Source organism: Acanthochromis polyacanthus, chromosome 19, assembly GCF_021347895.1.
Source record: "Acanthochromis polyacanthus isolate Apoly-LR-REF ecotype Palm Island chromosome 19, KAUST_Apoly_ChrSc, whole genome shotgun sequence".
NCBI classification, from domain to species: domain Eukaryota; kingdom Metazoa; phylum Chordata; class Actinopteri; family Pomacentridae; genus Acanthochromis; species Acanthochromis polyacanthus.
The window spans coordinates 9,649,906-9,665,230 of NC_067131.1; the positions used below are offsets into that span (position 1 = coordinate 9,649,906).

A 15,325-nucleotide genomic window follows, 5' to 3' on the forward strand; every position below is an offset into this window, starting at 1 on the left:
TGGGAAAAGGTTTGAAGTCTAAAGTAAACTATGTGCCTCCCCCATATGGTCCCACTTACGCATACCAGGCTGAATAACTGCTTCCTCACATTGTTGCCTCCTCGCCACCGCTGAATGAAATGTGTCCATTTGAAACCACGGCTTAATTATTTAAGGGTCGCTTTTCGAAATGCGATTATGCAACCGCTGTTATTGTTGTCAGAGTGTTGTAAGCGCACTACAAGAATCTGGTGTCTGTTTTCACAACTAATTAGCCACAACAGTAGTCTGATGTTAATTCTATAATTCTATGTTAAGTGATGCAGCATGTTATTTGTGGCTCGTGTCAAAACCATATACAGATATACGGTGGGGCGCAAAAGTTTCCTGCACTCAAAGTAAAGTGGTGATCCTTTCAGAAAAGATGCCAAAAAGCTCTTTATAGCGCATCCATACTACACTGAAAAATGTACGTTTTTGTAAACATTTTAGCCGTGATTTTTGAAAAACTATTTATTTATTTTCACAGAATTTTCCTGTTTTCTTAAAATAATTGAGAAAAAATGCTACAATTAATAGCTTGTAAATTAATCAAAAGTGTGTTATTATACCATTTACCTGTATTTACAGTAAACAAATCACATATTATTTTACAGATTTATGCCAATATTTCATGAAAAAAATATTATTTAGATTGAGGCTGATAAATGTACAATAAAATGCAATTTTATAGATTTTTCCTCTTTTGTTAAACTAAAGCCGGAAAGGGTACCAGATTTTTTTCACTTTAAATAAATTATATATATTTTATTTTTGGATTTATAATATGATTTTTATAGTATGCAATGTCAAAAAAATTATAGAATTATTTAATCAGTTTACAACATATGCCTGTCAATACACAGATTTTTAAAGAACAATCATAAAACATTATTTAAATGAACACTTTACTGTCTTTAAAGAACTTTAAAAACTGTCAAGAGAGTCAAACTGTTCTTATCTTGTAAATTTACAGTAGTTAACACTTAAATGTAGCTAGATAGAGTTCTAGTTTACCTTTGTCAAGCATTTAAATACTATAAGAAAATGCAGTGTCATGTAAAAATATGTCTAATGTTTTGAATTTGGTGTGACCTGACTTTGCCTTTAAAGCAGCATCAGTTCTCCTAGGTTCAGTTGGACACAGTTTCTTGGCAGGTATGTTGTTGGAATCACCTTCTAGAACAGGGGTCGGCAACCTTTAACACTCAAAGAGCCATTTCGACCCGTTTCCCACAGAAAAGAAACCACCGGGAGCCGCAAAATCCTTTTGGCATTTAAAATGAAGACAATGCTGCATCTATCGTTTTTTTTTTTTGTTGTTTGTTTTTTTTTTTTTACCTCTATGCCCTTGTTAATCAGTCGTGATTACTTAATTAGAAAGCCTCTAATTAGATGGATTGATTTTTTAATTGTGTCCTTCCACTAATATTTATCTTACTTGGTTAATGTCATTTTTGCTCCTGGACCTCATATATTGCATAATGTTAGCTGGAAATCAATATTTTGCGAATGTCTATTTAACTTGTAAAATCTATATCTATTTATCTTAAGCCAATAACTTTTTTCCGGCAAGTCGCTGCTCTATTTTTCCAAGACGACACTCCTCTGACTCTCTGACCTGCTGCCTGGATGTGACATCGAGCCGTGTTCTTGCGAGTAACGTGTATTACCCTATCATGAGTACTTTTGACTCAAAGACGTGTCTTTCTTGGAGTGGAGCTTTAATATACAGGCTTGCCATTCTCTCCTCATGTGATCTCAGACTGACTCCATGATGCTGTGACGTGAACTCTGTGGGGGTCAAACCATCTGTCGCAGGACTCTTTGATGTCTTCTTGTCACTGAAGATGTAGTTCTTTATGACTCAGCATCAAGTGTGGGGCTGCTGTCCGGCTGTGAAATGGATCTGGAACAGATGAGGCACTGTCTTAGTGTATGTGACAGAGAAGAGTCTCAGCAGCTGAAAATCCAAAGTTTTTGCACAATACTGAATATGTACAGTCCTGTATTATAGATAGATAGATAGATAGATAGATAGATAGATAGATAGATAGATAGATAGATAGATAGATAGATAGATAGATAGATAGATAGATAGATAGATAGATAGATAGATAGATAGATAGATAGATAGATAGATAGATAGATAGATAGATAGATAGATAGATAGATAGATAGATAGATAGATAGATGGATGGATGGATGGATGGATGGATGGATGGATGGATGGATGGATGGATGGATGGATGGATGGATGGATGGATGGATGGATGGATGGATGGATGGATGGATGGATGGATGGATGGATGGATGGATGGATGGATGGATGGATGGATGGATGGATGGATGGATGGATGGATAGATAGATAGATAGATAGATAGATAGATAGATAGATAGATATTACATAAATGGATTGTGAATTTCCATATCTAATGTAAAAATGACATTTAAAATCTGTAACTATGAATAAATAAGCTTTGTTAGCATTTTATGGAGATTTATTTGTTAAATGAGAGATCTATCTATCTATCTATCTATCTGTTTCATTGTTTTCACTCTTGTAAACAATACAATGCCAAAAAATACACACAATATCATATAAAATGAAGGCTAATTAGAGCAAGAAAATGTATTTTAATTGTTAAATATTGTTGTAAATGATTATTTTCTGTTATTTTACTTTACTTTTTGGTGCCCTTGCTACCTAAATATATATATATATTTTAGATCTTCTTTTAAAGTGTTGATGATTAAGATTTATGAGATAATTTCCCTGAATGTAAAAACATATATTAACTAATAAAAGATATTCAACAACACATTATAGATAAATATGCCAATTACAGTAATGTTGAGATTTAGACTTCTATTAATATATGTGATATTGTCACTTGCAGAAGTAAAGTTTTTACAAAAATACATGTTTAAACATGTTTATCAGACTATCCAAGGAAAACAAAATACTTTATTCACATGATCAGAATGCAAACAGAAACTAAAAACCTTCTGGCCTAAAAACTAGCTTCACATGATCTAAATAGGCAAGAGAAAACCAGCCTATAGCTAACATTGTGTAACAAAAGGCAACTGAGAGAGCACTTTGAAGACACACCCAGCCAGCAGCGATTCCATATCAATAGATTTAAAGGTGTCTCGTTTACAAGTGCAGCTTATTGTTTGTGGTCGCTCGCTCTCACTTCTCCACTTTCATTCACAGAAACTCAATCTCGGGAACACTAAAAAGGATTTCTGGAGTCATTTTAGAGATTTTTTTAATATGTTCTGTGCCAGACAGAAAAGTAGGTGAACTCCGAAAGCTGTCCTACTGGCTCTTCTTGATTCCTGTGACGCTCTGTCTGCACTTTGCAGTGTTTACAGGGAATAAAATGTGAAGAGGAAGCTCACTGTTGGGCTCTGAAGTTGTTTTCTGGGAGGAAGCACAATCTTGATGGAGGTAAACATGCTTTTTATCCCTTCTGGTGTGAATTTCTCTTACTCTAACCCACCTATTTGCTCTGGTTCTGTTCAGCTTGAACGTTTTGTCTCTGCCACACATTTCCTACTCTCTGTCTCTTTTGTTTTCTGTCTCATGTGTTTCTGCTTGTTCTGTTTTCAGATCAGAGGGCCAGTGGGGGCTGGACATGTGTGTTTTTAATTGTCCTTCCGATAAAGCAGCCTGTTTCCTGTGTACTGAGGGGCAGAGAGAGGGGAGCGATTGCAGAGGCAGTCTGAACGCTGAGGCTCCTCCTGTTAGCATCTCAGAGGATGTGTGAAGACTGTGCAACACACCAGTTTCACACTAGACTTCTAAACTGAGAAACACAAACCACAGCTAAGAGAAGAGGAAGAAGAAGAGGACGGGGCTTGACAGATGAGTGACTGTTGACTTATCTTGACTCAAGGATGGAGAAAGACAGTAGGAAACCAAAGACCTTTGTGTCCACCTTCCGGTTGGCCCTCAAGCCTCAAAACCAACCTATCAGTGTGAAGAAGCAGACAGAGAATGGACTGGATGCAACAAACAGGACTTTGATGGGAAACAACAAACCAGGAATCCCATCTGCAACAGGTAAAGGAATGAAAAGCAGCTGGAAAGTAATGTTTTTTAAATCAGCTCTATTTTTAATCTGTTATTAAACCACTCTAACCGTATTAGTATTGCAATATAAGTGGAAAGTATTCATTACATTTACCACAGTTGCACCACTTCCCGAGCTTCTGCGCTTTGTGGCTTCTGCAGGGCTCATGCTTTAACTCAAACCACTCACATGAGGACATTAAAGGACTCTTAGGGACAACAAACAAGCTGAGATCTGTTAGGTTAAAACTGTACAAACCCCTGAAGCTATTAGTTGTAATGACTAACTAGAGAGCAAATAGGATTATTGTGAAATGTTGCAGTGACAGTGTTTGATGGTTAGTGTTGTCCTTCAGACGTGACATGCAACTTTGCCTCCCCTCTTCCTCCCAAATGTACACAGACTGGTGGCACTCCACGTCCACTGGTGACCACTCAGATGGACATTCCAACATCTTAATGGACACATGCAGACACAAAGGTGGTGGGAAAACCTTGTAAACAGCCTGTGGAATTGCACTTCACTTACTACGGGAAAGACAGATATATACTAACATTTACATTCGTCCACATTTTTCCCCACTAACTACAGTGTACCCAGAGATGTCATGAGAGAGCAATTTTTAGCGCCACAGCAAACCTTTTAGCAGCAGGATCTTTAAATAACCATTTCTCCAAATGGTTATTTTAAAGAGCCCCCAAAAGTGTCTTACAGAACCGTAAAAATATGGTTCCAGTAGGCAGAAAAAAATGGTTCTCCAAAGAATTTTGGCAAAACTACATGATTTAAACAACTTATCCAAATTGTCATTTAAAGAGCCCCTACCTTTACCTTTAAGAACCCCCAAAATGGCTCCTTTCAGGGACCATAAACGGGGCTCCAAAAACACTCTAAAAATATAGACTATGTTTTTAAGGAACCATTTTGAAGATAGCTCTTTGCAGAACTACCTGGTTCCATTTTGATAATGAAGCGACCCAGAAATGCAGAATTTCTGTCTCTTTTTAATTTTTTTCCCCGTTTTTTCATTAAATTTTTGGGTTCTAGACTGTTGGTCAGACAGAGCAACGTAGTAGCTTGGAAAATCCAAACTGAATCTCCATGTAATCTCCTATCTCCATGTTAGGAGATACAGGAGAATCAGTTTGGCATTGGACGAATTGAATCGCGTTTCCCTCCTGGTACAGTTTGGTACGACCAATCATAGCACGGGAAGTGGGAGTTAATGCTGCATCATCTTCAGCGCCTGGATTACCCATAAAACACCTGCACACCTCCCGTAACCAAACACAAACATTAACAAAGTTATTCCTAACACCGCTAATCGTTCGGAAGGAGTCTTTTGTTGCGTAGCCTTTTCAAAAATAAGTGTTGTACTTGAGAGTAGCCCATGTATTCGCAGATTTTTGTGACAAAAACGGCAGTAATCATTCACCGCGACGCTTTCTCGGCTTCATGCCATTGTTGTTTGGACTACATGGACTTCAAGGTCGATTTGTTTGTGCGTCACATCCGTGTTACGCTGATTGGTTCTTTCTCGTTCAAGCTGCATTCGTTAGCCCCTCCTTTTTGAAATCGTCTCCGATCATCACAATGCCAGACTGCCTTTATTTGTATTTATATTAATACATAAATAAAGTCAGTCTGGAGTTTCCAGGCAAACATATTAGATGATGTTAGTTTGAGGTTTGGGAAACATTTCTTGCTTTTTCTCGATGCTATCAAGACCAAATGATTCATCGATAATAAAAATTGGTTAGTTGCAGACAAAAGTTCAAAGAAGCTCCAGTAGGCAGTATACATGGTGCTCCAAAGAATATCAGCAAAACTAGGTTATTTAATAAAGGATTTATCCAAAGTGTTATTTAAAGAGCCTCAAAATGTGCCTTAAAGAACCCCCAAAAATGGTTCCATTAGGCACCATAAATGGCTTTCCAAAATATGTCAGAAAAAGCAATTATTTTTTAGAATAGTTCTTTGTGCAGCCTCCTGGCTTTATTTTGATTGAAAATGATAATGGATCTTGATAATACTTAAAGTACCACAGAGACATCAAAATGCCACACTCATTTCCAATATAATACATTTCATATTTTGGGTTCTGGGCTGTTGGTCAGACAGAAAATATATTGCAATATGCCAGTTTGGAAGTTGCAAAATATTTATCACCATTTTCTGGAATTTGATAGGCCAACTGATTAATTGATAATGAAAATATTAATTAGTTTCAGCTCCCATTTATGCAATTACCATTAAACCAATAAGTCCAACAAAAATGAGCATAAGAACTATTCCCTAAATAAAGAGGTTCTTCATCTGGCGCTTTCAACATAAGAACCATTATTTTTAAGAGTATGCTCATTGCTATACACTACAGCATCTTAAAGTTTTTTTTCTGTATTACATAGATACACTAACATGATCCAGCTCCCCTACAACCCTCAACAGGATAAAGCAGCGTACAGATAATGAATGGGTGGACACATACATGAAACACCAGTTAAAGACTTAGTGGATGAATGCGGCCCATCCTGATCAGTCAGTGATAGAGACACGCTGGTGTTCACAATTTTACTAAACAAAGCATACATGAGAACGAAACCTATTGTCTTTGTACATCTGCTTTCTGTTAAGATTCCAGGCAGACAAAAGCTCAGAGTCAGGAAGCGCCTCACTTCAAAGAACCACTCAGGGACTGTACAGTCCGTGATGGAAGGGATGCTACTTTTCAAGGTGTTATCACCGGAAGTCAACCTCTGAGCGTTTCCTGGCTACACAATGGCAAGTGATTGATTATCATTCTTTAGAAAATACAAGGAAAAGTTGCTAAAATACATCAGATCTTATGTAGGTGTTCAAACAACATATTTACTGTCTTGATCACCTATAATAAAAACATGTGTTGTTGTCTTGGTTGTAGGTGAGAAGGTGCATTCAAATAAGACTTCATTCAAAAATAGTGTTGCCAGTCTAAGCCTGTCTCGGTGTTCACCTGTAAATGCTGGTACGTACACCTGCATAGCTGAGAATGCTGCAGGAAAACAGTCGAGCAGTGCTTCGTTACATATCACAGGTAAAGCATTATGTACAGAATAACTGGTAATTATGAGTAAAACTGCATTGCATTGATCTGTGTGCAGTTAACCTGCGTCACTTTGTTTACACTGGAACAGCAACAAAGGAAGTCCTCAGAACAAACCACCATGAGGTCACGTCTAAGGCTGCGCCACTCGATAACACAGAATTGTCCTCATCTTCTAAAGGAGAAAGCAAAAAGGAACAGGACAAAGGTAGGTCACTGAAACACACACCCATAAAATGATCCCTTGTTTCTGCTTTTCTTCTTTCTTTGAATAAAATAATCCTTTACAAACAATGCAAATTAACAGCAAACGCAGTCATGATAATGGAGGGAAGGGGAGTAGCAACAAATGTGGATAGAGACAAGCACAACTGAGAATGTGTGCTTTTAAACAGCAGATTAGAGTTTCAGTACCTGCACAGGCGTTTCTGGTTACTGAAAATGGAGTCCAGCAACTCCTGCCCAAGTGTTTTCCGCTGCTTTTGTGTGATTGGCCAGCTGCTTTTTAAATCCCCCAATCAGAGAGCGTACCTGTAAATCTGCCATCTTCTTCAGTCTCCACAGATATCAAAGACAGCAAGCCTCAAACAAAAGTTTCCACCGGCAAAGGTGAGTGGCGCAAACCGCATCATGCAGGCAACTGAGTGAAGTTAAAGTTGGTTTCTTTTGAAAACAAACTAACTGCTTCTCCTCAGGGCCTCCGGTCGAGTTTCTAGGTCCACCTGAGCAGGTGGAGGTTCGAGTGGGCAAACAGGCCCGACTACGCTGTGAGTTCAGGAGCAGCTCCACCCCTGTGGCCTGTTGCTGGATTTACAACAGAGACAAGGTGAGAACATCTGAATTGTTCTAGCATTTAGCATTAATTTGGTAGCATATGCCTTTGAAACTCTTGATGTATACTTAACCCTTCGTTCCTCTGCAGGTGGTAGCAGGATGCAAACGCATTTCAGTCAGCAGCACCAAGACGCAGAGCACCATTGAGATCTCTAAGGCTGTTCCAGAGGACACAGGATTGTACACTGTTGTTGTACGAAACAGAACCGGATCTGCTCAGCACACAGTTTCCCTCAGCGTCATAGGTAAGACTCACTTCAGTTCAACATTTAGGTCTTTAGTGATCACTACTATGGTGCTGGGATGCAGATGAACTTAATAAAAGAACCTAATGACAGAAAGTATGGTTAAAATGGAAAAGCTGGAAGCTCAGATCATGATATCACATTCAAACTCATGTCACAAGTTAAGGAAAATGCTCCAAATATCATTGTCTGTGATTTACTTCTTCATTTGCATTCGTTTCTCCTCAGACCGGCCTGATCCGCCAGCATCCCATCCTGTTGTTTCCCAGCTGTCCACCACATCCCTAGTCCTGTCCTGGACCGGTCCCAGCTACGACGGAGGCACAGCTGTGTTGGGTTACATCGTAGAGGCCAGTCAAGGAGGTCCAGACAATCCCAGCAGCTGGACTCAACTAATAAGCCGCTGTAAGAACACGTCCCACCACGTCCGCTCGGGCCTGGAGCCTCAGGGGCAGTACCGCTTCCGAGTCAGGGCTTACAACTCGGCAGGGACTAGTGAACCGAGCCAGGAGTCCGACTTTGTGAAGATGGCAACTGCAAGTGAGTGGCACGTTTGTATATTTTGATTCTTGCTGTATCTGTGAGAAAGCTTATTTGCCATCTCTGTGTATTTGTGTTTATAGAGGAAAAGAAAGAGGAGCCAGAGTCATACGTCACAGTGGTCACAGACACCAAACATAAAATCAAGGAGCACTATGATGTGCATGAGAAGCTGGGAGTGTAAGTATGGATTCTGTGTTTGTGAAACCATATCACAAGTCTATCTGTATCGCAAGTCTTATTGTATTTCCCACCAAATTATCAGTTTGTGAACCAGATGGGATGCAATTCAAGAGCTGCCAGTCTTGAAGAGTTATAATTGTTCTTATTGCTTTGTTTTTAAATTTTGCAGTGGAAAATTTGGCGATGTGCACCGACTGACCCACAAAGAGACAGGCCAGGTGTACGCGGGAAAGTTCTACCGAGCCCGGTCCTCCAAGGAGAAGGCAACAGCTCGCAAAGAGATCGAACTGATGAACAAACTTCACCACCCGAAAATTGTGCAGTGTCTGGCTGCTTACGATACCCGGTCTGAGCTGGTCATGGTCATGGAGTAGTAAGTCATTTTGACATGAAAAAAGTGAACATTTTCGATGGTATCTGGTAATGAAGAGCCTCTAATGGTCTTCATGTATCGTCCAGTCTGGTAGTATCCAGTGTGTCACCATGCATTAGCAGATGTTAAATGCCAGTTCTACAACCCAGTACGTGACCACATTTGAAAAGTTTTTTTTGTGTGTCTCAAGCATTGAAGGTGGCGAGCTCTTTGAACGCATCGTGGATGAGAACTTCGAGCACACGGAGCCCACCAGTGCCCGCTACATGCAACAGATCCTGGAGGGCATGCAGTATGTTCACAAGCAGAACATCGTCCACCTGGACCTCAAACCGGAGAACATTGTGTGCGTGGACACGACTGGTACACGGATCAAGATCATTGACTTTGGCCTGGCGAGCGAACTGGGTGAGTTTTGCAGGATTTTCACATTTTATGACAGATGTTCTTTGAACCTTTTGATGCGCAATGTGGGTCAGGAGATATCCAGTTTCCATTAGATTTGGGTCACTTTTGACTCATGTTGTTCATCAAAGGGCTGAATTTATTCTTCTAGTTTTTGCTGCTTCTTACTATGTACAGCTAGTTGCATTGTTTTTGAAATGCATCAAGGTCAACACAGGATATCTCACTTTAATGTGTGCCAAATGTCCTGCAGGTCTACAACAGCCATTACACCTCCTTTATATAGACTCCTAGCTCAGCTCAATAAAGGCAGCAAAGCATGTGAAGCCAGTTCATGCAGAAAATGTGATGCTCCAGATGCAGCAACTCCAGACTGGGTGGTCTATTTAGAGAAGACGAGAGCCTTCTGTAAATAGGTTCATACAAACACATACCAAACACTGGGAGGGACATTTTGAGGAAGTTGCTTCTTGTCCTGTTTTGCAGAGGAGGGTAAGCCTCTGATGGTGCTGCACGGTACGCCTGAGTTTGTGGCCCCCGAGGTGATCAACTATGAGCCTGTGGGCCTGGAGACCGACATGTGGAGCATTGGAGTCATCTGCTTCATCTTGTAAGTTCATCTGGGGTAACGCTGGTCGCAGTGAGAGTCACAGTAATGGATTCTGAAGGGAAAAAGTGGAATGCACAACACTTGATGTGACTTCACATCCTCATAAAATGCAGGACAGAAAAATGCTTCTTTTTTCAGTAAACTTATATTGTTTTTTTTGCAAGATGATATGACTAAGCAGCTAAAAGTAACATGTTGTCCACTTGGATTGCTCAGTATTTCAAATTTAATGGGGAATATACCTAAATGCTCCCTAAATGGATCTAAAAGGCTGTACAAATACATATTTGGCACCATCTTCTGGTGACGTCTCAGTACGACTACAGGCATCAGTGGTATGACATTTGTAGGAAAAATTAATTCATAACATAAAATTTCCCTCCAAGATAATGCTTAAATGGGGTTTTCTCAGCTTTATTGAGTGCAGACACTACGGATGAGGACATACTGTTTCTGCAGAAGCTAGGTTGAGCCTGTGTTCATGATATTTTGTCATCCAGGCTCAGTGGAGAATCCCCCTTCCAGGGAAACAGTGATGCTGAAACTTTTGCTCTTGTGACCGCTGCCCGCTACGAGTTCGACGAGGAGAGTTTTGAGGACATCTCAGATCAAGCTAAAGACTTCATCAGCTCCCTGCTGAAGAAAGATTGCAGGTTGGTCTGTTTGTTTCCCCCCTCTTATAACAGATATGCTCCTCATGATTTCCTATGTAAGTGCTTGGATCAAGTATATGCACTGAAGAAAAATATAAACGCAGCATACAGATGGTTCTTCTTTTCAGACTTGGAGAAAGAAAGTTGAAAATCTCAGATCTTTTGTCATGATGAGACTCTAATTGAGCCAAAAGTTTTTGCGCTGGTCAGCTAGTGACAAAAGGTGTGGCTTTAATATACAATCACCTACTGCATGATGCTTTGGATGTCTTACAACGTTATCCTGTCCTCTAAAAATGTCTACCAACTTCACTGAGCCTTTTGGGGCGAGTGGGGAAGTTGACCTTAGTCCAGTATAGTGCATACTTGGATGTTTAATGACTTTTATTCTCTTGTAAAGATGCCATTTGTTGCCATACCAAATACTGCTTCTTGAAAACAATAGTTTAAATAAATATCTCGTGCTATGTATACATTTCTGTTCAGGTTGCATTTTTTTTCACAATTGAAGAATTTCAAGCTCCATATTTATCTCAAACTTCCACATTCTCCGTGTTGATAATGTCACAATCTGAGCATCATATTGTTTGGATGTTCCACCATTTGCAAGAAATTCATTCACATGCGAGCTTTGAAAACAAATGAGACGCACAGCTGCATTACAAGGAGTGTCTGACAGCCTTTGCTTCTCCATCTCCGTCCCCTTTACCTCCAGAGGCAGGTTGTCATGTACCGAAGCTCTCGCTCACCCTTGGATGGCCTCTTTCACCCCTCTGAGCCGCAGACCCACCAAGTCCCTCAACAAGGAGAAGATGAGACGCTTTCTGGCCAAGCGCAAGTGGAAGGTACCGGCGCTGAAAACTTCCTACAATGCTGCCAGCACATGAATAATTTTCTTATCAGTGCCTCCTCATGATGGCTTTTTTTTTTTATGTCATTGTCCTGTACAGACCTGAAGCCTGGTTATGAGTCTAGTCTGTCATTCAGTGCAATTTTTTTCCCTTTTTAAACTTCTAGAAAACTGGCAAGGCTGTTTTGGCCCTACAGCGGATGGCTAACCTCTCCAACAGGCCAGACTCTCCTGGCAGCTCCTCAGAGGGTAAGACCGATAAAGACACACTCGCATGCACAATGCCCTCCCACGTCCCAGATCTACATGCATATGGCAGATGACTCACAGTTTCAGATTGTCACTTCAAGTTTAGCCTTTTATGATCAGTAAAGCCTTTTCTGTTTCATTCATCATCATCCACCCTCTCATCCAGAGCCAGGCTGGAGCCAAGAGGCAGAGGAGGCCATCCAGTCGCTGGAGAAGCAGCTTCAGATCGAGCCTCGCTTCCAGCAGGCCCTGAAGGACGCCACCCTTCCCAAAGGAGCCACCGCTCAGCTAACATGCCTGGTCAACGGTAGAGTGACTGAAGTGTGATGCATGTTATTAGCGCCAGAACCACATTATGCAAGAGCCAGGGGCAAAAGTGATGAATACAATGCTATTTAGAATATTAGGTTTGTGGTGGAGTGAAACTTGAAGCTACAATCAGTATTTTAACACTGAATCAAATGACCAAAAAACATCAAATTATCCCTCCAGTAAGCTCATTGTTTAGATAGTAGCTTGATAATTTTGCATATTAGTCCTGTCTTTGTGCATAATTGCTAAATCTAACTAGTAGTACTATTTTAAAAAGCTAAATAATGAACACATTGTAGCATCTTATTTGTAAAGAAAGTGATATCAGTCTTCTCATCTTCGTATTTCCCCAAAACGTTGAACCATTGTTATTGCAAGGGTACAATGAAATTTCGTTCGGCAACATCTTATGAAGCAGCTAGGTGGGTGTGTGTCCTTTTATTTCGATACAATTCATAGAGCTTCATTCATACCTACAACCCACTTTTTTTCTAAATTTTAACAAAAATGCCACACATTTATTATTATAAAAGATCTCAATTTGTTTGGAGACTTTTGTTGTCTAGAAAATGTTTACCATTGTTTGGGCTTAGTATGTGTGATTATGTAATGTCCAGCGATCTATTTTTGTGTCGTTATGTTTTATTGCCCCTGTCCTAGGTTACCCACAGCCGAAGGTGAAGTGGCTTCAGAATGAGAAGCTGGTGTCTGAATCGAGCAGAGTGACCATGGAGCAACAAGAAGACGGGCGCTGCTCTCTGGTTCTGGTTGATCTGGAGCCTTCGGACTCCGGGGTTTATGTGTGCAGAGCCAGCAACAAGCTGGGGGAAGCGATGTGCTCTGCCAAACTCAAAGTGGAGCGGTAAGGGAATGCGACTGAGGGGAAAGAAAACTGACTTAACAATTTCGGATTTCCCTTCATTTGAGTCATGGTCATAAAGTTCATGGATGGACTGTTAGTCACATTATTTCTTGGCAAAAATGTGGTGTTGTTGCGTTGCCACCAGGGGGGATAATAAGGTTTGGACACACAGCTACATCACCTGTTATCAGAGCACTCTTGAAGTTTGTATTGTGTTCAGTAACCGATGCACAAAAGTCACATGAAAATTGTACATTTTGCTTATTTAAATATTGTTCAAACGTAAATGTTTTAAAGGCAGTGAAATTAAAGGATGAGTTTCAAAATAAAACATCTGGGCTGAAGATTAAATGTTTCAAAAACACGACCATGTATTCAAAACAGGACTTACTTATTGATGGAAACATTTCATTTCATGTTCTGTGCAAATTTAAAGCAGTCCATTGAGTTAGCAGATGACATGCAAGTCAGTAAAAAGACACGTGGAACTGTTAATGAACAAGTGTTAGAATAAAACAGAAGACGGTTCTGGTTATACTGCGGCTTATGATACGTAAGTTTACACTCAGCTGCCCCCTGGAGGCTTTTCAGGTGCTTTCCGAGACATGAATACTCAAATATTCTGGCAAACTCATGTAGAGAGATGAAAACTGGCTCTGGTAAGAGAAAATACAGCAGTTAGTCGAGTGCATTTTTGTGGATTGTACTTTAGCAATGTCCAATAGATGTCTTTTCATTATTTAAATGCTTATTTTAAGGAATCCTATAGTTTGTCTACTGGCCACATTCACTAATTTACTACAGTGAAATGGCAATCCAGGTGTTTTCCATTATTAACCCATGCATGCACTGATCCTTTTAGGATATCAGGCTTTTACAATGTCCAATTTAGGGCTGTCATATCAGATTTGGCCAGAAAAATTCATACTTCCTACTGATATTTAAATATCTATAGAATTTAAAAAAAAAACATGGGCTACTGGTTGAACAAATCTTTTGTTTGTGCATTTTTGTCTCTCTTTGGGAGATGAATTACACTCAAAATGCAACCTTGGAGAGGGGGAGACGTAACTGAACAGGTTGTTACTGGCACTCAGTATTTATACCATACGTGTATCATTCACACAACATTTAATTTTCCATATATCACTGTTATCGCTCCTAACTCAAAGTATTTAAATTTCATTAGATGCAACATCTATATAGGTCTTAATACAAACCATCATCTGTTGCATGTATTTCTACAATACAATGTTCAGTAATTTATTATTCCTCATTAAACAATGATAGAAACTTGTTAAAATACTCTCACAACCCTGAACGAGCAAAGATGAATCAATCAGTTCTACGGTTTAACAGTGACTCAGTCTTAACATGACCTCACTTTCTCCTTACCATCAGTTGCTTTTCTAACGAAGCGCAGAATTAGAAATATGGAAAGAAGACAATTCGAAAAGTGTAATCAGCTGACATTCTGCCCAACATTTTGGAACTTGCTGATCTGGATTCAACCTCAAAGATTGCTGTGTCATACAAAGAACTATTCATTTGAAGGCGTGCGATTCCATTAAAAAAATCTTTGGATGAAAACAGGCCTACAGTTGTTCGGTTAATATGACACTTTATTGATCCCTTAATTCCAAAATTATGTTGTTAGGGATCTTTTTTTTTTAAATTCATCCATCCGTCTTCCAATTAAGCATCTTTCAAATAAAATTTGAGATTTTAAAAACCTGTAGAAAGACGAACAGGCACTGAGTCTTGATCAGAGAAGTGAGGGAACTTGTTGGATCTGCTGCGATGGTTCAGTGAGCAGCCTCACTTCTTTCAAAGGCAGTGTTTCCTTACAGGGATCAGTCTTTTGTGCACGCGTGTCCCTCGACTTGATACATGCTTGTTCACTGCTGGCATGATGTAGAGACTCTCACATGTTCCTATTGCCCCTCTCGTCTCTGATGGATTCTCTTTTGAAGAAGATTCCAAGCTTTCAGAACCTTCAAAATAAAACAGAGTGGAAATTATTGCA

At 39.8% G+C, this 15,325-nt stretch overlaps 2 protein-coding genes across 7 annotated transcripts in view; one reads left to right on the forward strand and one right to left on the reverse strand.

Moving 5' to 3' along the window:
* Window positions 1-13,666, forward strand: part of LOC110949593 (myosin light chain kinase, smooth muscle-like) — a 151,891-nt gene extending 138,225 nt beyond the window's left edge. Inside the window, exons 1-18 of one of the 2 annotated variants that reach the window (XM_051939907.1) lie at window positions 3,237-3,476; window positions 3,639-4,091; window positions 6,736-6,882; window positions 7,022-7,174; window positions 7,275-7,391; window positions 7,739-7,792; window positions 7,879-8,009; window positions 8,106-8,262; window positions 8,491-8,802; window positions 8,886-8,982; window positions 9,155-9,358; window positions 9,549-9,766; window positions 10,250-10,373; window positions 10,874-11,026; window positions 11,742-11,871; window positions 12,044-12,125; window positions 12,292-12,432; window positions 13,098-13,666. In XM_051939907.1, the coding sequence (XP_051795867.1) occupies window positions 3,926-4,091; window positions 6,736-6,882; window positions 7,022-7,174; window positions 7,275-7,391; window positions 7,739-7,792; window positions 7,879-8,009; window positions 8,106-8,262; window positions 8,491-8,802; window positions 8,886-8,982; window positions 9,155-9,358; window positions 9,549-9,766; window positions 10,250-10,373; window positions 10,874-11,026; window positions 11,742-11,871; window positions 12,044-12,125; window positions 12,292-12,432; window positions 13,098-13,303 (2,592 nt within the window). In that variant the 5' untranslated portion in view covers window positions 3,237-3,476; window positions 3,639-3,925 and the 3' untranslated portion in view covers window positions 13,304-13,666. Of the gene's footprint in view, window positions 1-3,236; window positions 3,477-3,638; window positions 4,092-6,735; window positions 6,883-7,021; window positions 7,175-7,274; window positions 7,392-7,738; window positions 7,793-7,878; window positions 8,010-8,105; window positions 8,263-8,490; window positions 8,803-8,885; window positions 8,983-9,154; window positions 9,359-9,548; window positions 9,767-10,249; window positions 10,374-10,873; window positions 11,027-11,741; window positions 11,872-12,043; window positions 12,126-12,291; window positions 12,433-13,097 lie in introns of those variants that run through there. The other variant, XM_022191752.2, reaches the window with a different exon arrangement.
* coasy (CoA synthase) overlaps window positions 1-15,325 on the reverse strand; it is a 153,670-nt gene that overhangs the window by 128,337 nt on the left and 10,008 nt on the right. For 4 of the 5 annotated variants that reach the window (XM_022191753.2, XM_051939910.1, XM_022191754.2 and 1 more), the window contains one exon: window positions 13,646-15,293. The exons of the other annotated variant lie outside the window; for it this stretch is intronic. In XM_022191753.2, the coding sequence (XP_022047445.2) occupies window positions 15,234-15,293 (60 nt within the window). In that variant the 3' untranslated portion in view covers window positions 13,646-15,233. Of the gene's footprint in view, window positions 1-13,645; window positions 15,294-15,325 lie in introns of those variants that run through there. 5 annotated transcript variants of the gene reach the window in all.